Below are 27482 nucleotides of genomic sequence, written 5' to 3' on the forward strand. Positions count from 1 at the left end.
CTAAAGTAAATGTTGGACCTTTAGAAGACGAGAAGGGGGATTTAATAATGGGAAACGAGGAAATGGCTGAGGCCTTAAACAAGTTTTTTGTGTTGGTCTTCACGGTAGAGGATACAAATAGCTTACCAAACATTAACGGTTGTGGGACTGCAGGGGGGTGAGGTCCTTAAAACGATTACTATTATTAAAGAGGTAGTGCTTGGTAGACTAATGGGACAGGTCCACGGGCCCAGATGGAATGCATCCCAGGGCACTGAAAGAAATGGCAGAAGTAATAGCAGATGCATTAGTAGTAATTTATCAAATTTTGCTGGACTCTGGGGAAGTGCTAGCTGATTGGAAAACAGCTAATGTGACGCCACTGTTTAAAAAAGGAAGTAGACAAAAGGCGGGTAACTACAGGCCGGTTAGCTTAACGTCCATAGTTGGGAAAATGCTGGAATCCATCATGAAAGAAGAAATAGCAGCACACCTGGAAAAGAATGGTTCGATCAAGCAGACGCAGCATGGATTCATGAAGGGAAAGTCATGTTTGATGAATTTACTGGATTTTTATGAAGATGTACCGAGTGCAGTTGACAGAGGGGAAACGGTGGATGTGATGTTTTTAGATTTCCAGAAGGCGTTCGATAAGGTGCCTCACAAAAGCAGAAGATTAAAGTACACGGAGTTGGGGGTAAAGTGTTAGCGTGTATTGAGGATTGGCTATCTAACAGGAGGCAGAGAGTTGGAATAAATGGGTGCTTTTCTGGTTGGCAGTTGGTGACTAGTGGAGTGCTGGGGCCTCAACTGTTTACCATATACATAGACGATCTGGAGGAGGGGACCGAGTACAGGGTAACAAAGTTTGCTGATGACACAAAGATGAGTGGGAAAGCAAATTACATGGAGAACGCGGAAAGTCTACAGAGAGATTTGGATAGGCTGAGTGAGTGGGCGAGAATCTGGCAGATGGAGTATGACATTGGCAAGTGTGATGTTATCCACTTTGGAAGGAACAATAGTAAAATGGACTATTATTTAAATGATGAAAAATTACAACATGCTACTGTGCAGAGGGACCTGGGTGTCCTTGCGCATGAATCGCAAAAACTCAGTTTGCAGGTGCAGCAGGAGATCAAGAAGGCAAGAAGGGGGATGGAATATAAAAGCAGGGAGATCTTGCTGCAATTGTACAAGGTACTGGTGAGGCTGCAACTGGAGTACTGTGTGCAATTTTGGCCCCCTTATTTGCGAAAGGATATATTGGCCTTAGAGGGAGTACAGAGAAGGTTCACCAGGTTGATTCCAGAAATGAGGGGGTTAACTTATGAGGAGAGATTGAGTAGATTGGGCCTGTACTTGTTGGAGTTTAGAAGGCTGAGGGGTGATCTTATGGAGACATATAAGATAATGAAGGGACTAGATAGGTAGAGGCAGAGAGATCAGCCATGATCTTATTGAATGGCGGAGCAGGCTCGAGGGACTAGATGGCCTATTCTTGCTCCTATTTCTTATGTTCTTATGTTCCATTCAGTCCTGCACCCACATCCTGATACCTGACCCTGCCCTCAAAATCTAAAATATTTCATGTTGCATTTAGTCCTAAAAACTAGTGCTGTGTCCATTTTTCAGCTCAAAATTGTGTGCTTTAGAAACTAATAGATATATAGTGGTGTTGACCTCAACACCAATTTGGCTAAGTAATGCAGGTGCTAATGTTATTTATGGCATTCATTCAGTGTTGACATTATAGGGCCAGGAGTGTTGGATGGCACCTTGCTCCTCCTCCTGGGAGAAGTGCTGGCAGCCTTAGCCAAAGATTTCAAAATTCTAGTTATTGCCAAACATGCTGCCATTACAATGTTGCACATTTCCTGTTGGCAGTTTGCTTTGCATCAGGGAAAAGTCAAATAGGCCCAGTTGGTCTGTTCCCTTTTGATTGATTTTCATCCGAGCTACCTGCCTTTTCACCATATCTCTCAATCCAAAAATATATTTAGTCACATATTAAATCTGTTTGGACTAATGGGCATGGAGTTTTAGATCAAAAGAGGCACAGCTTCCATAACGGGGCATACAAACAGGAATTTTGCAACTTGTGTGAACATCAGTGTCTCATCGGGTTCAGGCTTTCAAGGCAGGACATATCCTTCCCAATGGACCAAACTTACCACATTTCCAATGACTAAAAGGATGGTTATCACAAGAGGATCATCCCTCCTGTGTCAGCCACTTTCCAGCTGTATTTCTCCATCTCCAACTGGAGTTCTGTGCATCCTTCCACAAAGAGAGAATGCAAAGCATTGAGTGTGAGAAATGGATTGTGGGGTGAGGAGAAAAGGCTTTTATGAGTCCTGACTGTGAGCATTGATTTGAGATGGCATAAAGATGAAGGCACATTTGAATTGTCTCTTTAGATTGGAATCTGATTAATGGAGCTGCAATGTTTGTTGGTTTGTGGAGTGTTGTGCAAGATAATGATAAAAAGGTCAAAGTCTGGGTGTTTGCACCTGAAAATGTTATGCTGCTCATGTTTCCTGCCCTCTAAGAGTTTTAAAACTTTGGGACACTGTTTCCAGCTTCAAGGGATCGCACTCCTACTATTTATTTCCATCCATTCCATTGGGAAGGCTAGCTTCTTTTTTCCTTTCCTTGACAAGTATCATCTCGCTTCAGTCTCTCAAAACCTGTAGCAGAGCCTCCCATTAAGAGTTTAAGACATGGGAGGGAGCCTTCCCAGGTTTTATTTTAATTTCGTTAACTTTAATAACAGGAACCAATATATGGTTCAGCCATTCTCACTCCTACTGGGGTCTCTTCAGTTAGAAGTCCTTTCTTTGACAGATTTGGCACACCATCCCTTTTGCATGCTCTGATTTGTTGGGAAACCTAGATGTGGAATGCTAATACAGAGGATGAGTTAAAGAGCAATGGCAAAGCCTACTTCCTTGCAAACCTGCCTCCCTACTACATGTGGGACTATTCAGTTGAAATTTCCCCTAACAATCCACTCCCCATCACGGTGTATTCAGGCCACAACCCAGGTCCTTCTATTTGGCTACTGCTGAAATTACTGCAAGAGAATATTAGACTGCAGACAAATACTTACAGTTTGGTGAAAGCACTTTGTTAAAATCGTGCACAAGGTTGCTGCGTGTAGTTCACACTAGTGTTATGCACAGAGAGAGCAAGAATTGTTGAAATCCCTGCCTCTTTCCCAACTTTTCATGCTCAATGAATAATGGAGAGGAAGAGATGTATGTGTGCATTTTTAACACCTGAGTGTGTGGACCATTTGACTAATGAGCAACAGGTTTTTGTGTGTTGAAACAAAGAAAGATAATTTATTTAAGCACTCAGTCCAAAACTGAACATTATAACGTTCACTAACGTGTTCTCATACACAAACACGCTCAAGAAAAGTAAAGTTGGAAAGAATAGTGCACCTTTTATTAATAATGAAAAAGGGCTTAGTTCATCTTTCACTTGGTTCTCTTGTTTTGGAAAAAGTTTGTTGTAAGCCTGACAGAAGATTTTCTTCACATCTTAAGTGCAATTTAGATAAGCTCAATGGCCAAAGTCAAATGCGGAAGTTGCTTGCAGGATGTTCTTGAAGATGTAGACTTTCTGTAGGATACTGTCACTTTCTTATGGTTACCAGCGATCAATTTTGGTGGACCTGAAATGCCAAATGCCTGAAGATTTTGCAGTGTTACAGCCTTCAATTCTTTCTCAGGTACAGATGTTACTAATACTCTTTGTGCAGGCCTCAGTAAAGTTTACTCTGCAAGATAGCTGCTGTCACATGTCAAATGATCTTCATTATCTAATATGGTTTCTGGAAGTGCAAAACCCACATTCCATTTCCATTGTTTCTTCAGTGATTAAGTAATTGATGAGCTCTTTAGCCAAATATATTTCTCAAAATACAAAATCTATATTCCATCTTCATTGTTCCTTTAGTGATTAAGTCATCATGAGCTCATTGGCCAACAATACTGCTTCATCAACAGTTTGATGGCTTTCAGGAGATTAGTAGTTAACACTTTTAAGTGGAATTCATGTTTGTCTATCTTTAGGATGTAGCTGGTCAGTGAGACACTTCCTGGGTTAGTTCCTTGAATATACAGACCAAGTCATTTGAGCTCTGGTGACCTGTAAAAGTGATGTGGAGATGCTGACGTTGGACTGGCGTAAACACACTAAAACGTCTTACAACACCAGGTTAAAGTCCAACAGGTTTATTTGGTAGCAAACGCCACCAGCTTTTGGAGCGCTTACTGCTCCTTCTTCAGGTGAGTGGGAGATCTTTTCACAAACAGGGCATATAAAAGTATAAACTCAATTTACGGAATAATGATTGAAATGCAAGTCTTTACAGCTAATCAATTCTTAAAGGTACAGACAATGAGGCCTCAACTGGGATCTTGAGTTCATGTCACACTATCTGTAACCCCCATGACTTCCCTGGACTTGCAAAATCTCAGTAACTGTCCTGTCTGGAGACAATACACATCTCTTTAACCTGTGCTTAATGCTCTGTCCACTTACATTGTCTGCACCTATAAGACTTGATTAGCTGTTAAGATTTGCATTTCAATCATTATTCTGTAAATTGAGTTTGTGCCTTTATACGCCCTATTTGTTAAAAGATCTCCCACTCACGAAGGATCAGCAAGCTAGTGATGTTGAAGCCTGTTGGACTTTAACCTGGTGTTGTAAGACGTCTTGCTGTGTCTGACCTGTAAAAGCACATCAATCTTTTAAATCAACATTTTGAACAGCTTCTCTGTTCACTGTCCACATTGAATAAGGCCTGTATTTAAATTATGCCTTGCATGATATAATCTTCTTTGAAAAAACAGTATTTTACTGATCACTTCAATTACTTGCCCATTGTCGATTGTACAGGGTGAGCCTAATTAGTCAGTCTTCATTTTCATGTCTTAAATAGGACAACTTTTCATTCTCTTAAATAGGACAACTTTGAAATCTGTTTATGTAAGATATGTCATGGATTTTTGAAATTTAAAAACAAAATCTAACTATTTTTTCTCTGGCTTTTTAATCTTTCATATTGAATGGTGACAATACAGCATGGAGTAGAGCGGATGGCCATGATAGGGGTCATCCTTAACACTCCAATCCCCATCTCTCCCATTATCTTGGGGTGAGTGATGAGAAGCCAAATGACCCTTCTTCAACATGCCCTGCTCTCTAACATCTCTCCCCATGCTACTCCCTTCATATACTTCATGTTGGTTGTGTTAGCCTTTAAATTTAAGATTGACATGTTTTTTCCAGAAAAATAAATGAATGAAGGGGGGGGAAAACAGTCCATCTTGCCTGATTCTACCTCTAGTTTTGTCTCACGGTTTAGTAATTTCAGTCCCCTTTTCTGTGGCTTTGAAGATGGTCAGGGATGGTGTAAAATCACATGGGTTGGTGACAGAATAGAGCCTGAAATGATGATGCCTGATGTGGGTCTTAAGAGGGAGAGGTGGCATATCTATTCAGAATGGTGTGGGGTTATAAAAAAAAACTATGGCAGTACATTGGGATTTTACAGGTTTGTTCCAGTTTCCCCAAAAGTGCTTGGGAGGTGTGCGGCCCCCCTTGCCAGCCTCCTGATCACTGACCAGCACAGTCGCTTACCTCCCAGACCTCACCCCCCTCCCCAAGCAACAGCGCCCCCCCCTCCCCGCCAACCCCTTTTCCCCCCAGCAGTCGCGATTGTCCTCACTCCATCGCTCCCTCCACCAATGATACCCTGGCAGAATGGCAATGGGTCACCTGCCCAATAAGTCCCATTCCCTTGGTACTGCATGATAGGCAGTGCCAAGGTGTCCCTTGGGTAGTGCCTATTTGCCACTTGGGCAGTGTCAGGCCTCTCTTCCTTCCAGCGGAGTTGGCCACCTGTTCTCCATTAGTGGGGAACAGGAGTAAGCCTGCAGCTCAAGTGGTTAAGTGGAGGAACCACTCCTGATGGAATGAGATGCCCAGAGAGTTCACTAGGCTGATACCAGAGATGAGGGGGTTGGACTATGAAGAGAGACTAAATAGACTGGGTCTGTACTCGTTGGAGTTTAGAAGGATGAGGGGGGATCTTATAGAGACATATAAGATAATGAAAGGGATGGATAGGGTAGAGGTGGAGAGATTCTTCCCGCTTAGAAAGGATAGCAGGACTAGAGGGCGCAGCCTCAAGATAAGCGGGGGGCAGTTTAGGTCGGAGTTGAGGAGGAACTTCTTCACTCAAAGGGTGGTGAATCTTTGGAATTCCCTGCCCGTTGAAGTGGTGGAGGCTACCTCGCTAAATATATTTAAGTCACGAGTAGATAGGTTTCTGATAGACAAGGGAATTGAGGGTTATGGGGAGAAAGCGGGAAAGTGGAACTGATCCACTTCAGATCAGCCATGATCTTATTGAATGGCGGGGCAGGCTCCAAGGGCTAGATGGCCTACTCCTGCTCCTATTTCTTATATTCTTATGTTCAAGCCTAGGCCCGCTAATCATATGGAAATAAAGATTTCCATATTGTAATCAGCTCTGTGCTGATTTCTGGCATGGTGCTGTTCATGCGAAGAAACCTGGTGCCGGAGATGCGTGGAGGCCATGATGCCCAGCGGGAAGCCTGCAAAATGGCCCCTGCTGATGTGTCCTGGCCAGTTGCGCTGCTTGAGTAGTGTAGCAGGCTGGGAGAATCGCCCCCACAGGCTTTTTTACAAAATACTAAATAAGGATATTAAAACACATAGGCAGCTCAAGTGGTTTAGTTTAATCATGTTGAACATGTAAGTAATCTTTATTATTGAATTATTTTGATTGGCTGTGATGTGGAATCTTCCCAAATCACCTCAACCCCTCCATCACCAGAGCCTGAGATCAGTCACAAAATTGATTTGGTGTGAATTTGCCCTTTGATGCTCTTACATTTCCATGAGAAACTCTGTAAAAAGTTGAGCTTCCTTCATTCAGTGAGGAGTAACAATTACTGCTGATTTGACCTAAAAAATCTTTCATTTGTGGAATGTTGTTAATAATACCATTATGATTAAATATTGGGGTTTTCAAAATAGGTTTATAAATATTTTAAGATACTTATTCAAGATATTTCAGCTTTTAACCTCCTGTATATGTCCCAAACTTTACTTCACTCCATAATATTTTAAAATTTTGGTTTGATTACTAATGCCTTTCATTTCTTGGTTAGCTTTCTGTGCAAATTCTGTAACGTGATTAGCTGCTTGCCACCTTAATGACATCACTGCAGTTCAACATCGAGAATCCCTATTAAACTACACAATAATCAGTTGTATATTGAGAGAATTAAAATTCTTGCCACAGAGGTCACTAGATTTCTCGACACAGCTTTCTTCAAGGTCAACGCGTCCACTAACCACAAAACTCAGACCATTATCATAGTACCTTTTAGAGTACCACCAAAGGTGACACAGGGAAACATCATTAAGTGTGAGAATTTTAACATGGAAATATCTAGAGAAATTTTTAATGAAATGTGTGATTCATAAAACATAGTTGATAAACTGAATCTTGTCTATAAAATAGAGTAGCTTCAGTAAAAGTAATCCATTGTATGAGAATCATCGATTCCGTACAGTGCAGAAGGAGGCTGTTTGCCCCATTGAGCCTGCACCGATAACAATCCCACCCGGGTCCTATCCTCGTGACCCAAACATTTATCCTGCTTTTCCCCTGACACTAAGGGGTAATTTATCATGGCTAACCCACCTAATCTGCACATTTTTGGACTGTTGGAGGATACCAGAGCACCTGGAGGAAATCCACGCAAACAGGGTAAGATGTGCAACCTCCACACAGTCAGCCAAGGCAGAATTGAACCTGGGTTCCTGGCACTGTGAGACAACAATGCTAACTACTGTGCCACCCCTACTAGGATTATAGTATTTTACTAATAATGATGATAGTAAAGATCATTTTGGCATTTTGTGTCTGACTGAGAGAGTGCAACACATTATTGGTAGTTTGTTTTACTTTTACAGAATATTTCTCCTCCTTAACAGTGGGTACTGCGGCAATTACATACTTTTCTGGCTTTTTACTTTGAGTGGCATAATTTTCAAAAAATTAAAAATCTTCCAAGTATAGAGTTATCTCCTGACGCTCCAACCTATAAACATGTATTGTTAGCTACACATAGCAGTGTCAAACCAGTTTTTGGAATATAATAACAATCTAAAAGCGAAGTAGAATTTTCCGTGATCATTGCAAAAGTATAACTTACTGGTGCATTCAAAAATATAAACAAAGCAATTACACTTAAAATGAAGAAACCTTCGAACATGTTTTCCTTTTTCTATTCTAGTTACAGAAATTCATACAAACACAACATCTGTTTAGACATGCTGCGGCAAGGTTATCACAAGTCCTTTTCAGAACTCACCAATCTGATCCTGAATTGGAATGCTGTAAGGGAGGCTGCAGGACCTGGGTCAGACATTTGGATGGAAGAACCCCTGGACAAACAGCACAATAAGCTGGATCATCTTCAGTATTTCCTGATCAGGGCTGAGGCAGCTCGCAGAACAGGTAAATGAAGTGGTTGCATGGATTGGCAGTGGTGTTATTTACATGAAAGGGAATGAAAATGGACCTGGGTAATAGTTTACTACATTTCTGAAAATTGCACATAGAAGCTTCATTTCCACAAAGCTTGTAAATATGACATAATGCAGGATAACTGAATATGTTTTTGAAAAATGAACATTTTATCTAACCATTAACATGGCTTTCATTCAGTATCATTAATATAAAATGAACAAAGATCAAAAGAAGTCATGCTTCTGAAAGTTTCTTGGAGATGGTTTTTATTTCATGTTTGAGTTCTTTAGTTTGCAATTTATATATGCATAGTATAAGATGTGTGGTAATAGTTGTCAAAATATTTGTATAGACATCTTAAGAAAAAAAATGAAAGCTATAGTTACGTTGATGTAATTTTATGATAACTCTGAACTGCTATAATTAGAAACAGTCTCAGACTCTGTAAAGTAGTTTTTTTGCATTTGTATTTGGATGTGTAGTGAAATGAGCATGCAGCAAGTATACCTTCCCCATTAGTTTTTAAAATCAGTAATTAATACAATACACATGAGATGAAGTATTTGATGGAAAGAAAGTTTTAAAATTGGTGACACTTACAGAAAAATCAAGAAACTGAAAGTTGTATTCCATTAGATCAGTTAGAGCAAATTGAATATATGGCCATGATTCTCCCATCCTGACCCGCAATTTTTCTGGCGGATCGGGGTGGGAGGTGTGTGTCACTGACCTTGTTCCAGAATTTGCACAATCTCCCAGAGCTGGAGAACAGTCGCAGGCCAGACCACGCCAAAAACCGGCGGGAAAGCAGGTAAGTAATTTGAATCTTCTTTTGAAATGTTTTAAATGTATTTTAATTATAATTATCGGAAACTTACTGGTCCCATTTGAGTCTCCCACCCTAAGAGTTCTCCATTCCAGCTGGGTTTATAGTAGCTCCTCACATTCAGGGAACAAGCGGAAGACCCCGCTGGAATGAAGAGAAGGCAATCGGGACCCCTCGGTGGGTTGGGGGGGGGGTGGTAGAGTGGGGGGGGGGGGGGCAGGTGGCAGGAGGGTAGTACCTAAGGGCGATCAGTAGGGGTGGGGAGGTCCCACTGCCACCCTGCATGGCAATCTGTCTGGGATGGAGGAAGAGCAGCAATTAGGGCAGGTGAGTGTCTGCCAGGGATTGGGTGGATTGCCACTGTTGGGGAGGATGGGCTGGACATAGGGCACTCCAGGGCAGGGCTGGGGGTCAGGGCTGGCCCAGGAATTGTTGTGGGGGCTGTGATTGGTCCATTGGTAGGCCCAGAGGGGCAGCATTGTGGGGGTCCTGGGCTGGCCAGCAATTGAGCTGGCCAGAAAACAGGGAACCTGACAGATCGAGACCACTGTGCATGTGCAGAGTTCCAAAACTGTCAGACTCTGGCATGAATGGGCCCTGCCCCCATTGCGTTTTTAATGAGATTCATGATTAGGCCCTCTGCAGTGCACAGAGTGAGGAGATTCAAATGTGAAGTTCAGCTGACAAAACAGTCCAGATCTAGAATAGTTTTCCTGCCAATTCAGTGCTTTTGGGAGAATTGCAGTTTATGTTTGAAAATTTGGATTTTAGTGAAGTGATAATTGTTATCTGTGCTGCACTTTATTAACACAGATGACTCAATTCTTGTGTGCTTTTGTCCTGTTGTTGTGATATAGTTTAAATGAATAAGTATATTTTTGATAAATTTGCCATCAGCATTTCTTAAACAAAAACTTTCTCTCCTTTCTTAAGGACAGTTTGAGGAAGTCTATAATAATCAATTGTCACTGGCATGCTACTTTAAAACAGTAGGGGATAAACTGCTTTCAGATCACTTCTTTCAATCGTGCCTCACCACAGCTGAAATGATCACGCCAGCTGGAGGACAGAAAGTAGCAGAGGCAAATGCTAACATGGGCACGGCCTATGAGGAGAAAGGTAAGTCATATTTCCTTAGGTTTGATATTACTTTGGAGAAATGTGTATTGCAACTTCCCTTTTGAGGCAATGTTGCACCTCAAATTAACAACATGCAGGGTTTATTCTTCCTGGTTTTCAATATGTCCATTATCTAACAGTGATTTAATCTGATAATGTTCCAGAGTCCTCATGCTAAGAATTTTAAAGAAGGATTTTTCAAATTTGCAGAAACTGAAACCCTCTTTACAGTTCTTATTCTTTGAATATAGCAAAATCTACTTTGTCATATCTTGTTTTAGAGCAAAATATTTACAACAGCACTTGAACCAAATTCTGTTCTCATTCAAAGTGTTTGGATTAAATACATGACCTTTTGCTCTTACTGTTGGATATTTAAGAAACATTTTTTTGTTCGTGTAAAGGAGGTGGGTCATTTCATTTTACAACATAGGTGAGTTGTTACAGTTCTGATTTGAATATTGCCAGCAGATTTTTTTTCATATAAAAACCTTTATGTTCTGGAACATTTTTTGTTTGTATATCCTCTTCAAGTAATCAGACTGGCAAACCAGAGACTAATGCTTCTTCAGTTAATTAGATCCTAAAATCATGGAGCAAGTCATTTCTGATTGGTTCAAAAGCAAAAAGTGCTAATTACGTTCTCCTCTAAATTATCGTGAGTACACAGCCTTCACAGCAGTTCCTGACCTATAACCCATCTAACTGTACTAACCTATTTATTATGTTGGGCGTGTATGGGGTGTCAGGAAGGAGTAATACCCTTGGTGGGGGAATGTTCTTTCACGGCAGTTTGTCCATCCTTTGTCCCCACCTGGCACTCAGCTCTCACCTGTGGCTCCCTGTAGCTGTTTGCGTGCAACAGCAGCCACACCCCAGGCAACGGCCTCGACAAGCCGGCTAAACCAGGTGAGGGTAGCCGACGGGTCTTAACCCTCGGTGAGATAGGGAGATGTCTATCCCAGAGTCCGGCGGATTGAGTGGAAGAGACCAGTGGAGGATCCAAATGTCAAGAAGGCGGTGTCTGCAAGCGGTGTCGTGGAATGCGAAGAGCAGGACAAGACACAGAAGACGTCCTGGTCATTCACTGCGCCTAGTCCCGCCTCCAGCTGTCTTGACTCTTGTCTTGCCGCTGGATCTAGATGGGAATTGGGAAGAGAGAGTGAGGTCGGCGCTGCACAACTCTCCCTCACTCTAATCCAAATCAAGCGCTAGTTTCAACACCATCATCGTCATCGTCTTCAGCGTCCTGTTCAACCCTTGAAGTCCTGCAGCAATGGGCGAGCGACGAAGCAGCAGGTATGGATACACTGGGAGCCGTAGTCACGGACCTGCACGCAGGTGGCTCAGGTTTAATGGTCATTTTCCGCTGACTGAAGCAGCAGTGGAACTTGGCGTCTACTTGGGCAACTGAGCAGTCCTCTTCAGGAACGCACTGCTCACCTCTGTAGAATGAGGAAGGGGCTAGAAAATGTGCCCTAAACATTGCCTGCTTCACTACACCCTGGCCAGTTTACCGTGGCTGGCGGGGATCCCATCTTGCGGTCGAACACACAAAATAAAACACAAGGTGATACCGCTCACCATTGGCACTTGGAACGTGTGCATGCTTTTGGACAACCCTACAGCAGACAAACCAGAGGGAAGAACAGTCTTAGTTGCCAGAGAGCTTGCAAAATACAACATTGACATTGCAGCCCTGAGCGAAACTCATCTTGCTAACATAGGTCAGTTGACTGAAACTGGAGGTGGATACGCTTTTCTCTGGCGCGGTTGCGGCAGCGATGAGCGTCATGATGCTGAAGTTGGATTCGCCGTCAGGAATCACCTTGTTCGGAAACTTGCTAGTCTACCCAAGAGTGTGAACGACTGGCTTATGACATTACAGCTTCCGCTACAGAACAGAAGTCAAGCCACCCTGATCAGCGCCTATGCCCCCACAATGAACAACCCGGATGAGATGAAAGATAAGTTCTACTATTAGCAGTGAGCAGTACCGACAAGCTGATCTTGCTTGGTGATTTCAATGCAAGAGTATGGTGTGACTCTGCAATCTGGCAGGGAGTCATTGGGAGGCATGGAGTGGGCAAGTGTAACAATAGTGGCCTACTCTTAATGAAGACCTGTGCAGCACATGACCTCCTCATCACCAACACAACCTTCTGTCTGCCGAAGCATAACAAGACCTCCTGGATGCACCCCCGCTCTAAGCATTGGCATCTTATTGACTATGTCATTGTCAGGAGAAAAGACAGGCAAGATGTCAGAGTAACCAAGGCCATGTGTGGTGCTGACTGCTGGACAGATCACAGGCTCATTGTCTCCAAAATGAGGCTCCGCATCAGACCCAAGAGGTGACCACAAGGAAGCAATGTTATGAAAAGAATCAATGCAGCCAAGCTAAAGAACCCCAGCATAGCTTCAGCACTGGCTGAAGACTTAGAAATCAAGCTTGCTGACCTACACCTCGCAGGCAGCGCTGAGGACGACTGGGAATGCTTCAGGGATGCTGTACATACATCTGCGCTGAAGAAGCTCAGGCCCTCCACCCGCAAGCAGCATAATTGGTTTGATGAGAATGATGAGGAGACACAGGCTCTACTTGTTGAAAAGCACCATGTTCATCGCGCCTGTCAGAATGACCCATCTTCAGCTGCCAAGAAAAGTGCTTTTACCAGTGCTCGCAGGACCGTCCAGAATAAAGTGCATAAAATGCAGGATGCCTGGCTGAGCGCCAAGGCAGATGAAATAGGGATATGTTGACAGAAATGACTTGAAACGGTTCCATGAAGCCCTCAACACTCTCTGTGGACCTCAATCTCTCGGAAGCCCCCCCCCCTCCTGAGTACAGACGGTACGACTCTCATAACGGAGAAGGCTCAGATCCTGTAGAGATGGGCTGAACACTTCAAAGCCATCCTCAGCCGACCGTCATCTATTAACGATAAGGCAATAGACAGAATTCCCCAGGTTGATATCAACAGTGCCATGGATGACCCACCTGTAGTAGCCAAAGTCACGAAAGCTGTCAGCTATCCAGTGGCAAAGCCCCAGGGGCAGATGCCATAACCACAGAGATCTATAAAGCTGCTGGTCCTGCACTTATCGAGAAGCTCACCGAATTGTTCCAGTCCTTTTGGAAGCAAGGATCCATTCCTCAAGAACTTAAAGATGATTCCATCGTACAGCTCTACAAGAGGAAGGGCAATCGGCAAGAATGTGACAACCACTGAGGAATCTCGCTGCTCTCCATCACAGGAAAAGCCCTCGCAAGAGTCCTGCTAAGCCGTCTGGTTACTCATCTGGAGCTGGGCCTGCTTCCAGAGTCACAGTGTGGCTTCCGCAAAGGTCGTGGGACTACTGACATGATTTTTGTAGAGCGCCAACTTCAGGAGCAGAATTGTGAGCTCTACACAACCTTTGTTGACCTCGCAAAAGCCTTCGATTCTGTAAGCCGACAAGGCCTGTGGAGGATCGTGTCAAAGTTCGGCTGTCCCCCCAAATTCATTCAGATGGTACGCCAGTTCCATGATGGCATGATGGCTAGAGTACTGGATGGCGGAGAATCCTCTGAGACATTCCCAGTCACCAATGGCATCAAACAGGGCTGTGTGCTCGCACCCACACTGTTCAGCATGATGTTTACTGCCATGCTGAATGATGCCTTCCAGGACAGTGTTGCTGCAATCAGCCTCAAGTAGTGTGGATGGGAAGCTTTTCAACCTGAGGAGACTTCAAGCTATTTCCAAATTGAAAGAGACTGTTCTGAGAGATTTCCTCTTTGCCGATGACTGCACCCTGTATGCTGGCTCAGAGCCAGAGATGCAAGTCAGTATGGACAAATTTTCCACAGCTTTTGACAACTTTGGACACACGATCAACATTAAAAAGACCAAAGTCATGCACCAGCCTGCTCCTCATGCACCATACACAGAACCCATAATCACAAAGGGCAGAAATTACAGGCAGTGGATCAGTTCACTTATCTTGGAAGCACCCTCTCCCAAGCAGTGACTCTTTATGCAGAAGTTAACTGCAAAATAGCAAAGGCAAGTTCTGCTTTTGGTAGAGTGCACTCCACTGTATGGGAGCGTCGAGGAATCAGCCCAGCAGCAAAACTGGAGGTCTACAGCGCCGTGGTACTCACTACCCTCCTGTATGACTGTGAAACGTGGACTGTGTATCGAAGGCATGCAAGACAGCTCAATCATTTCCACATGACTTGTCTTCGCAGAATATAATGCATCCGATGGAAAGACAAAGTACCAGTCACTGACGTTCTCTCTAGAGCAAGTCTACCATCAGTCCTCACACTGCTGATGAGAGCGCAGACCCGGTGGGCAGGTCATGTCATCTGTATGTCAGACGAGCACATACCCAAGCAGCTCCTTTTTCGGGAACTCTCTGCTGGAAGAAGCTTGCATGGAGGGCAGAAGAAACATTTCAAAGACGACTCAAAGCCTCCCTGAAGTTGCTTGACATTGACACGACCATGTGGGATACGCTGGCACAAAATCGCCCTACCTGGCACTGCCTCATAGAACATAGAACATTACAGTGCAGAACAGGCCCTTCGGCCCACGATGTTGCGCCGACCAGTTAAAAAACAATGACCCTCTAACCTAAACCAATCCCTTTCCATCCATAAACCTATCCACGGATCTCTTAAACGCCCCCAAACTAGGTGCATCTACAACTGCAGCAGGCAGGGCATTTCAATCCCTCACCACCCTCTGGGTAAAGAATCTACCCCTGACATCCGTCCTATAACTACCCCCCCTTAATTTAAAGCCATGCCCCCTCGTGCTAGCTTTCTCCATCCGAGGAAAAAGGCTATCACTGTCCACCCTATTTAAACCTCTAATCATCTTATATGTTTCAATAAGATCCCCACTTAGCCGCCTTCTTTCTAACGAAAACAACCCCAAATCCCTCAGTCTCTCCTCATAGGACCTCCCCTCCATACCAGGCAACATCCTGGTAAACCTCCTCTGCACCCTCTCCAAAGCCTCCACATCCTTCCTATAATGTGGGGACCAGAACTGCACACAATATTCCAAGTGCGGACGCACCAGACTTGTGTACAGTTGCAACATGATGCTGCGACTCCTAAATTCAATCCCCCTACCAATAAACGCCAAGACACCGTATGCCTTCTTAACAACCTTATCTACTTGATTCCCAACTTTCAGGGATCTATGTACACATACACCTAGATCCCTCTGTTCATCCACACTATTCAGAGTCCTCCCATTAGCCCTATACTCAACACATCTGTTATTCCTGCCAAAGTGAATTACCTCACACTTCTCCGTATTAAACTCCATCCGCCACCTCTCGGCCCAGCTCTGCAACTTGTCCAAGTCTCCCTGCAAACTATGACACCCTTCCTCACTATCTACCACACCTCCGACTTTGGTGTCATCAGCAAATTTACTAATCCACCCAACTATACCCTCATCCAGATCATTAATAAAAATTACAAACAGCAGTGGCCCCAAAACAGATCCCTGAGGCACACCACTCGTAACTGAACTCCATGACGAATAGTTACCATCAACCACCACCCTCTGTCTCCTATCTGCTAGCCAATTCCTGATCCAATTACCTAGATTATCCCCAATCCCATACATCTGCATTTTCTGCAGAAGCCTTCCATGGTGAACCTTATCAAACGCCTTACTAAAATCCATATATACCATGTCAACTGCCTTACCCCCATCCACCTCTTTGGTCACTTTCTCAAAAAACTCAATAAGGTTAGTAAGGCACGACCTACCCGCTACAAAACCACGCTGACTATCTCCAATCAATTCATTACTCTCCAAATAACTATAAATCCTATCCCTAATAATTTTTTCTAAAACCTTGCCCACAACAGAAGTAAGACTCACAGGTCTATAATTCCCGGGGAAGTCTCTGTTCCCCTTCTTAAACAATGGGACAACATTCGCTATCCTCCAATCTTCCGGCACTATACCTGAGACCAACGACGACCTGAAGATCAGAGCCAGAGGCTCTGCAATCGCGTCTCTTGCCTCCCAGAGAATCCTAGGATAAATCCCGTCCGGCCCAGGGGACTTATCTATTTTCAAACCCTCAAGAATATCCAGCACATCCCCCCTATCAACTGCAATACTGTCTAGTTTACACCCCTGTAACCCAGTGTTCTCCTCAGCTACATTTATGTCCCCCTGCGTGAACACCGAAGAGAAATATTGGTTCAATGCCTCTCCAATCTCTTCCGGTTCCACACACAACTTCCCTCTGCTGTCTGTAACTGGCCCTAATCTTGCCCTAACCAACCTTCTGTTCTTAACATATCTATAGAACGCCTTAGGATTCTCCTTAATCCTATCAGCCAAAGTCTTCTCATGTCCTCTTTTAGCCCTTCTTAACTCACTCTTCAACTCCATCCTAGCCAATCTAAAGCTTTCTAGTGCACTATCTGAGCCCTCAAGTCTCATCCGAACATAAGCCTCCTTTTTCTTTTTAACCAGCGAATCAACTTTTTTAGTGCACCACGGTTCCCTAGCTTGACCAATTCCTCCTTGCCTGACAGGGACATAAGAACATAAGAACATAAGAAATAGGAGCAGGAGTAGGCCATCTAGCCCTTCGAGCCTGCCCCGCCATTCAATAAGATCATGGCTGATCTGTCGTGGCTCAGTTCCACTTTCCCGCCCTCTCCCCATAACCCTCAATCCCTTCTCTTATCAAAAACCCATCAACCCGCTTCTTAAAAATATTTAGCGAGGCAGCCTCCACCACTTCAACGGGCAGAGAATTCCAGAGATTCACCACCCTTTGAGTGAAGAAGTTCCTCCTCAACTCCGTTCTAAACCGCCTCCCCTTTATCTTGAGGCTGTGCCCCCTAGTCCTACTGTCTTTTTTGAGCGGGAAGAGTCTCTCCACCTCTATCCTATCCATCCCATTCATCATCTTATACGTCTCAATGAGATCTCCCCTCATTCTTCTAAACTCTAACGAGTACAAGCCTAGTTTATTCAGCCTCTCCTCATAGCTCAATCCCCTCAACTCCGGTATCAGCCTAGTAAACCTCCTCTGCACTCCCTCCAGGGCCAAAATATCCTTGCGCAGGTGCGGCGCCCAAAACTGCACACAGTACTCCAGCTGCGGCCTCACCAATGCCCTATACAGCTGCAGCAAGACCTCCCTACTTTTATATTCAATCCCCCTCGCTATGAAGGCCAGCATCCCATTTGCCTTCCTGACCACCTGCTGCACCTGCAAGCTGGGTTTTTGCGACTCATGCACAAGGACCCCGAGGTCCCTCTGCACCGTCGCCTGCTGCAGTTTTTCGCCACGTAAGTAATATACCTATCAAGGACTCGCAGTAGCTGCTCCTTGAAAAAACTTCACATTTCGGATGTTCCCAGTCCCTGTAGTCTCCTAGTCCAACCTATGCTTCCTAATTCTCTCCCAATAGCCTCATAATTACCCTTCCCCCAGCTAAAACTACTGACCCAAGGTTCATGCCTATCCCTTTCCATCACTAAGGTGAACGTAACCGAATTGTGGTCAATATCACCAAAATGCACACCAACTTCCAAGTCTAGCACCTGATCTGGCTCATTTCCCAGCACCAAATCCAATATAGCCTCACCTCTAGTTGGCCTATCTACATACTGAGTCAAAAAACCTTCCTGCACGCTTTGTACAAAAACTGACCCCTCTAACGAGCTAGAGCTATAGCAATTCCAATCAATATTAGTAAAGTTAAAGTCCCCCATAACAATTACCCTATTACTTTCACTCCTAACCAGGATCGTCTCCGCAATCCTTTCCTCAACCTCTCTAGAACTTTTAGGAGGTCTATAAAAGACTCCCAACAGGGTGACCTCTCCTCTCCTATTTCTAATCTCCGCCCATACTACCTCAACAGACAAGTCCTCATCAAACTTCCTCTCTGACACTGTGATACAATCCTTGACCAATAATGCTACCCCTCCCCCCCTTCTACCTCCTTCTCTGCTCCGACTGAAGCATTTGAACCCCGGAACCTGCAACAACCATTCCTGACCCTGCTCTATCCAGGTCTCTGAAATGGCCACAACATCAAAGTCCCAGGTACTGATCCACGCTGCAAGTTCATCCACTTTATTGCGAATACTCCTCGCATTAAAGTATACGCATTTCAAACCCTGCTCCGCCCCACCCCCACGATGCCATGCATTGCAGTCCCCATCTATGCCCCCCTCACTTTCACCCCCTCTACTCAGGATCCCACCCCCCCTCCGAATCAGTTTAAACCTCCCTGCATAGCCTTTGCAAATTTACCCCCCAGGATATTGGATCCCCTCTGATTCAGGTGTAGACCATCACTCTTATAGAGGTCCCACCTTCCCCAGAATGAGCCCCAATTGCTCAAGTACCTGAACCCCTCCCTCCTGCACCATCCCCTCAGCCACGAGTTCAAACTTTCCCTCTCTCTATTCCGCTCTAAACTATCCCGTGGCACAGGCAAGAGTCCCGAGATAACCACTCTGTCTGACTTGGCCTTTAGTTTCCACCCCAACTCCATAAATTTCTGCTTAATATCCCCTTCCCTTAACCTCCCTATGTCATGCGTCCCCACATGAACTATGACTTGGGGTTGATCTCCCTCTCCCCTAAGAGTCCTGAATACCCTCTCTGATACATCCCGGACCCCAGCCCCTGGGAGGCAACACACCAGCCCTGAGTCCCTACCATTACTTCCGACTCTCCTATCCGTCCCCCTAATTGTGGAGTCCCCAATCACTAGGCCCAATCTTTTACATTCCCTAACCACCTGAGCTTTCACAATAGGCTCACCCCCAGAGACCTGCTCCCTTTGGCTATCTCCAGTTGATTCCTCCTCAACTGTAGCCTCCAGGACCGAAAACCTATTTTGGAGGGGAACAGCCCTAGGGGATTGTCCCCCCAATTGCTTCTTTCCCCTCTTCCTGGCATTTACCAAAGACTCATTTCTAGGAGTGACTATCTCCTTATAACTCCTATCGATGTCCGCCTCCGCCTCCCGAATTATGCGGAGTTCCTCCAATTCCAACTCCAGCTCCTTAACACGCTCCTCCAGAAGCTGCAATCGAACACACTTCCTACAGGTAAAATCACCAGAGACACTACTGGTGTCCCTCACCACATACATCCCACAGGAGATGCAGCTTACTGCCTGAACTGCCATCCCTGAAACAATTACCAGCAGAGAAAAAAATAAATAAAAAAAACTTCCCACACACTTATAATTAGGTTAGAGGAGGTGGGAGGGTGGGATTCTCTACCAGTGTAGAGGATCGGGTATCCTCTCTGTGCTAATTTATAGGGTCAGGGACCCGAGAAAAAAAAACTACAACTACCGGTAAGCGTCCTAGTGATGACTTCCGGTTTCTAACTAATTTAAAAAAAAAACCACCGCGACTCGCGACTTTAAACTAGAAATAAAAAGTTAAAAAATATAAACAGAAAATGTACCTTTCTTGCGACCTCCTCACACGCCCAAAAATTGCTGCCTCTCGATGCTGCTCCTCAGGAACAATGAGGCCGATACTCAGAGGTAGGTGCTTATAAAACTAAGAAAAGAAAACTACAACTACCAGTAAGCGTCCTAGTGACGACTTCCAGTTTCTAACTAATTTAAAAAAAACCGCCGCTACTCGCGACTTTAAACTAGAAATAAAAAGTTAGAAAATATAAACAGAAAGTGTACCTTTCTTGCGACCTCCTCACACGCCCAAAAATCGCTGCGTCTCGATGCTGCTCCTCAGGAACAATAAGGAGCCTCATCCACAAAGGCTGTCAAGCTCATGAAGCAAGGTGTATTGCTGAAGCACAACTTAAGCGCGAGCTGCACAAGTCCAGAGCCACCAGCACAATAACTACAGTGTCTACACAAGTCTGTCCAATATATGCCAGGACATTCCATGCTCCAGTTGGCCTGATCAGTCACCTTCAGACACACTGCAACCAGCCTCAGAATGACTAATGGTGTCGAGGCCCTCATCAATGACAATGGACGAACAACATTTATTATGTCACAATTTACAAAGACAACATGCCTCAAAAGTATCACAAACTATCTCTGGATTACACCTGAATAATCAAATATTTACAGGTAATTGGATAAAAAAAACTTAACAGTTACCAATCAACTATCAGATTACCCATTGATTCAGTTATCAGGAACTATGAACAACAACTTGGACAAAATGTGTCTCAGAGCATTTTAAGAATATTGAACAATTACTAGACATCAAGCAGATGGGTCTGAAAGCAGTTAAATGTTTTTTGAAAGCAAGAAAGTGCAGAAGGAGTGAACAGGTGGCTTAAAGAACAGCTATTGGAGGTAGAGAAACAGGAAATTGCCGTCTGACAAAGGAAGTAAGAATTGAAGATAAAGAAAACACGAAAAAACTGAGGAACAAAATTGCCCATTTTTTTCTCAAACACCATTAACCCTGATTTGAGTTGAAATTTCCAAAATTTGGTGAATCAGTCAAAATATTTTATTAAGCTCATTTTAACAGCCATCTTGATTTTTGCAGGAATCTTAATTCTCAAAGAGGGCTGCTATAATGTCTAGAACCTGAGACTTATTTTGAATACCTATGGTAGCTTTAGATGTCGAATGGAGCTTTGTTACCTGTTGAGTGAGTTTTGTTGAATTGACTCACATCCATATCAATTAGTTCAAATCACTTCTAAAGAGAAGAGAAAGACTTGCATATCATTTAGCATGTTTCATAATCACTGGATATTGTAAAACATTTTGCAGATTGTGAAGTATTTTTAAATTGTTGTCATAGTTGTAATGTGGCAAACGCAGCTGCCATTTTGTGCACAGAATTTCTTAAGAACTAGGGCCCAAATTGATGGATGTGGCTTACCAAACCTGCCTCCAATAAACTTAATATTGGGATAATCCTAGAAGTCCGCTTGCCTTCTAAAGCTTGGAAACCATCTCAAGCTACTGCCTTATTGCCTTTCTGTCCAGAGTCTACAAGACCGTAAAAAATCTAGTCCTTTACTGGATCAAACAACATTCTGTCAAGCAAGCAGATGGACTTTAGAGAAGGAAAAAGTTCCTCCTTTCAACACGCCTTCCTTCCAAAATCGAGCCATCAACATTTTCAACAATCAGTGACACAAAACTCTTCAGCTTACCAACACCCAGTGAGCAATTGTAAGTTCCATGTTTATCTTGATGACAAGACCAGCCAAACACAAATGGTTTGATATATGAATGGGCATTTTTCACCATTTTCAACATCAAATCCCAGAAGTTTATCTATGCTATAAGTACTGCTGGCACAGGCATTGTGTGAGAGAAAACAAGTTTAACATTCAAAACTGACCTGGATCTACTGGATTGCTACTTTCAAATGTGATGCCTCCACTCAAACCTTGACAAGATAGTTGTGTTGGGATTCTATCCAAATAATGATACTACCAGGAAAGTCAAATTCTGCTGAAGTCAAATTACCTATGATCCCGTACACAAAATACCAGGGTGTGACCCTGGATAGGACACTCCTCTATCACATCATACTGACCAAAAAGTAAAAACCAATTGAACCTTGTCCAAAAACTTAACAGAACACAATGGGAGAAGGACAACGAAAACACTTTGTACACAAAAGTGAGTCTAGTCTATTCTGTTGTTCTGCCTTATGATTTTGCAGCTGCTATACAAAGATAATATACAGCTAACATCATTATGAGAATGGTGTCAGGAATGTTTAGGTCTACTACAATTGAGTGGCTCCTGATCCTGTCCCATATTTCCCTGCTTGCCAGTCACCACAAATCACTGTGTTGTGTAAAATGGGGAAAAAAAAGCCATGAGCAACTTTCTCATTCACAAAGACTTGGAAAAACCAACCAAGAAATGCTTAAAATCTCTCAGGCCTTTTCGGTAAGTAGCAATTAATATTCATGTTGTTAGTATCAACGCACTATCCAGATAAATGGAATTTTGGGATGCATGCAGCATAAAGAATCAACATCTTATCAGTGACTGAACACCAGAGATCCCTGACTTCAATATCTCCCAAAGACAGTAGGCAGCACTCAACCAAATTCACATCATGTACTACAGCATAAATGGGAGGTGAGGGATGACCTTTGCTACCATCCACTCCTGTTCACTCAGTTGCTCAGGAACCCCAGATAAAGGTTGATAGTAGTCACTGGAGTAGGAGTAGTAAGACCCTAAATGTTGTGGATGGAAGTAAATGTCCTTTGTGGCCTTCTCTCCCTCCAATTCAGTTCTCTCCAAACTGATATCTGATACTTCTATAGCAAAAGTTATAGCATCCAATGCCTACTGAGCATTTGTCATGGGAACCTCTGCTGTAGAAAAACCTGAAGATGCTTCATATTCCACATGGTAATGCACTGCTGTTCAGTAACTGCGCTCTATGAACGACAGACATCAGGTTCTTGATGATTAGCTAATATTTTATTTTTAAATGTAGAGCCTGTAAAGGACAGATTCCCAGACTCTTCAGTGGAAAGGAAATGAAACATTTCCTTGCTCGAATAGCAGCTTTTTCTTCTTCCGCCACTAGCTGATGCAGCTCATTTGTACATTGTATGCCAGTGTCGTCTTCACTTTAACTCTCCTGACTTATATGTTTCTAGTTTGGTGCTTAGGAAAGTTAGAGTGAATGAAGATGTATGCTGCAAAGTCTGGCATTGCCTGGTGCCTGACCTCGATTTGCATCACATTCAAAGGAGGTAAAGAGAGAGCTTCTGAGCAAACCATTCTAATAATTCTTTGTTAATTCTATGCAGGATCCATGAGAGTTTCATGATATGGATCAGCAACAATTAATCAAGAATACATAAAAACATAAAAAATAAGAGCTGGCGTGGACTTTTGAGCCTCTAGCACTTTTCATCTTTCATCTCAACTCCACCTTCCTGCAGTATCCCTATATCCCTTAGTTCCATTTGAAATCTGTCTTGAATATGCTTAATGATTGAGCATTGATGTTTCGATGGGCAGAGAATTAACAAAAAAACTTCTCCTTGTCTCAATCCTATGACAGACACCTCATTGTGAGACTTTGATCACATGTTCTAGATTTCCCAGTGAGGAAAATCAATCTGTATCAACATCTACCCCATAAAGCCCTGAAGAATTTTGTTTGAATTAGATCATCCTGATACTCTGGCTGTTCCAGTTGGCACCCTGGCATTGCCAGGTGGATATGACCAGGGTACAAGGTGGCAGTACCAGGTCAGCACTGACAGATGGGCACTGTCAGGATGCTGGGGATAGTGATCTGGCTACTCCTTGGCTTCTTTTCCACATTTGCCTAAGCCCCCTCTTCCTCGGGAGTATCTGCTTGGCTGCCCCTCCTCCTCCAGAATATCTTCCTGCTGCTGCACCAGGTTGTGGAGCGAACAGCAGATTGCAATGATGTGGGATTCATGGTTGTTATTAGACTCTAAATTCCTGAGTTTTGTGATAGGTGATGGCTATGTCTGGGATGTTGAAAGGTATGATTCTGTAATTATGCAATGCTGTTGCTTGACTGGAGTGTGGATTTTAAAGTTTATCACATCCCAATGATGCACATAAATATCTTGGATATTGAAATATAGAATAAAATTTGCTTATGATGCCTGTAGAAGTGCTGGGTTCCCAAAGATTAGTGATCAATGTCTACATCTTTCACATTTAAGTTATGACAACCAGTGGTAACAAGGGGTACCAAGATTAACAGTGTGTGCGAATATTAATTCTGTGAGAACCACTTTATAAAACACAGATTGAACAGGCTAACAATACGTAACTAATTACATTGGGTGAAACTTGGGTTGCCCATTGCATCAGCCTACTTGCAAGCCAATTTATTGATGTAGCCTCTAGTTGCTTCTGACTAGGGTGCCCATAGTGAAGTTGCTGGGTAGAGTACTTCTGAAGAAAAGTAGGAATGATATCACTCTGCTCTGTATGGTTAGTTCATCTCTGATGGAGAAGAATGTGCAGAGCTTGCGGGGAAGCTCCCTTGAGGACTCAGGCTGGAATATTCCCTTCCTGTTGGGGAACACTTCAGCAGTCAAGGGCAATCAACCTCTGATCTTCGGGTAAGTGTTCTCCAAGGCAGTCTTCACGACAACGTAGGATTGCCGAGCAAAAACTGATAGCCAAGTTCCGTGCACATGAGGACGACCTCAACCAGGACCTTGGGTTCATGTCACACTATCTGTAATCCCCACAACATGTTTGAACTTGCAAAATCTCACTAACTGTCCTGGCTTGTGACAATTTACACCTCTCTAACTTGTGCTTAACTCTCTCTCCACTCGCATTATCTGTAGCTGTAAAGACTTGATTGCCTGTTAAACTTGTATTCCAACTATTATCTTGTAATTGAGTTTGTGTCTATATATATCCTGTTTGTGAATCCAACTGTTCACTCACCTGATGAAGGAGCAGCACTCCAAAAGCTTGTGCTGCTAAATAAACCTGTTGGACTTTAACCTGGTGTTGTGAGACTTCTTACCTTACCTATCTCAGTCCAACGCTGGCATCTCCATATCATTGTAATATTGAAAGAACTTACAGCACTTCTTTGGTATGATAAATTATCTGTAAGGTGTGATTGTCCATGGGAACGGCCATTTGTTGTCTCACTTTACACCATCAACTGTGGATCAGCGACCCATGTAGGGAATCCTGGTTGATCCTGAATTTGCATTTAGCAGGGTTAAGATTCAGCTGTATGGTCCAGATTATATCAAGGACAAGACGAAGACATGTATCATGTTCTTGCACAGTAAGATCTCAGACTAGGATGTCATCAACGATGATTTTGCAGGGTTGGCTTGTAAAAACCTGCTCCGTGCACTGTTGAAAGACTTCACTGTCAACTGAGATCTCATAGGGCATAAGAAAACAATATCTGCCTCCTGGCGACGTGAATGTTGTAAGTTTTGAAGCTTCTTCATCTAGTGAGATCTGCCAGAACCTGAAGTTTGCATGTAGGATGCTGAAAACCTAGACATTGGGCATGTCTGTTAGCACCTGTTCTCTTGCCTTCATGTTAGCACCAGTTCCATTGTTTTCTTAGGGTGTTTGAAGTCTGAGCAGTGCTTTGTTTAAGTGAACTGGGTCAATTCATATCCTAACTGTACTATTTTTCTTTACTGCAGCCCCCATTGCTGAAACACATTCAACGGCCTTGTCTATGGGAGGCATGGCGTACAATGTCATCATCTGATGCAGTGTATTGACTACTTTCTGACTATTGGGACTCCTCTCAGAGCACAAATGTTGGTCCTACTGAGTCATCTAGACTCCTGTGGTACCTTACTGGTAGCTTACCAATGAGATCGCAGTTGAAAGAGGTCTTTGTACTCTCTCATTTCTGGGGTCTGTTGTTGTAGAGCATGTACCCTTTGAACCAAGTTGGATGAATCAATGTGATGCTGTCCCAAAGACCTAACAGTGGCCTTCCATTCTGGTTGAATATATGAAACTTGAACTGCCTGTGTGCAATGGAGAATGGCCACGCCTTCCCTGTGGATGGTTTGCCCACCATAGACTACGAAGTCCACCTGGTTATTAGGTCTACTGCATATAGGTCTAGTTGCTGTAGTGTTCAACTGGGCAATACTTTACTCCAATGTTTATTTTTACCTTCAGTTTTTTGTTGTTAAAAATGATGTTCAGGGTAGTGAAGATCTCACCATTTTCTGTGTCAACAGTCTCATAGTAGAATCTGTAGGAGATTCAGTGGTTTTATTGCTCCTGCTGTGATCCAGTTCATTCATTTTTCTGTTACTCGACCTTGGAGGACTCACTGGCTGCAATGTGGCTGCTGTCAAAGGAAAGATGTGTGATTTTGAACTGTAGCATTTTACAAAGTGATTCCATTTTCCTTATGTGTTGCAACATTTACCATATGCCAAACATGCTGCTCTGTTCTGAGGGCGAGAGCCACCACGGTTGGAGCAAGATGTGTCCTGCACTGCTAAAACTTCAATTTCCTGCCTGAAAGTGTTGCATTTTCCAGATTGCTAATTTAACATGAAAATGCTAATGGCTCTTTATAATGTTAAATCTTTCTCTCTCAACAGCTGCTTATAGACTAGGTTGCTGTGGATCCCACAGATTATTCTATCCCTGACTAATTCATCAGTAAGAGTGAAGGATACCAAAGCACATTTCTGTGCCAAAATTTTTAAGTTGCTGGGTATGGTTGTATCGATTTGTTGAATCTTTGATTTGTAGCGTTAAACATCTGCCTATCTGGTATTATGTCTTTCAGTGGCAGATAAATGTTCTGAAACATTTTCAGAATTACTTTGGGGTCCTCTTTCTCCTTCTCCATTTGCAACACAAATGATTCAAACTTCTATGTGGCCTCCAGGCCCATTAGATTTAGCTAGATGTAACCTTGTACCATTTGTTGATTTATCCGATAATCCAACACTGCAACATATATTCCACTCCTTTTCAAACTTTGACCTGGTGTCGTGAGATTTTCATTGAATACGACCACAAACCTAATCGAAGTGGCAGTGTCTTGTGCCTTACTGCCAGTCCTGGACACAATGTAGAATTGTTTTGATTTGATTTATCATTGTCACATGTATTAACATACAGGAAAAAGAATTGTTTCTTGGGCGCTATGCAGACAAAACATGCCATTCATAGAGAAGGAAACGAGAGAGTGCAGAATGTATTGTTACAGTCATAACTAGGGTGTAGAGAAAAATCAACTTAATGCAAGGTAAGCCCATTCAAAAGTCTGACAGCAGCAGGGAGGAAGCTGTTCTTGAGTCGGTTGGTATGTGACCTCAGACTTTTGTATCTTTTCCTGACGGAAGAAGGTGGAAGAGAGATGTCTGAGTGCATGGGGTCCTTAATTATGCTGGCTGCTTTGCCAAGATAGTGGGACGAGTAGACAGAGTCAATGGATAGAAGTCAGGTTTGCGTGACGGATTGGGCTACAT

The 27482-nt window shown here is 43.4% G+C and overlaps 1 protein-coding gene across 1 annotated transcript in view; it reads left to right on the forward strand.

Moving 5' to 3' along the window:
• The window catches only part of ttc29 (tetratricopeptide repeat domain 29), a 570038-nt gene that overhangs the window by 101405 nt on the left and 441151 nt on the right, over positions 1-27482 (forward strand). The window contains exons 4-5 of the mRNA XM_080193148.1: positions 8331-8554; positions 10326-10511. Coding sequence (XP_080049274.1) covers positions 8331-8554; positions 10326-10511 — 410 coding nt within the window. The remainder of the gene's footprint in view (positions 1-8330; positions 8555-10325; positions 10512-27482) is intronic.

This window comes from Carcharhinus amblyrhynchos, chromosome 1 (assembly GCF_965287045.1).
Source record: "Carcharhinus amblyrhynchos chromosome 1, sCarAmb.v2.hapA, whole genome shotgun sequence".
Lineage (NCBI taxonomy): Eukaryota > Metazoa > Chordata > Chondrichthyes > Carcharhiniformes > Carcharhinidae > Carcharhinus > Carcharhinus amblyrhynchos.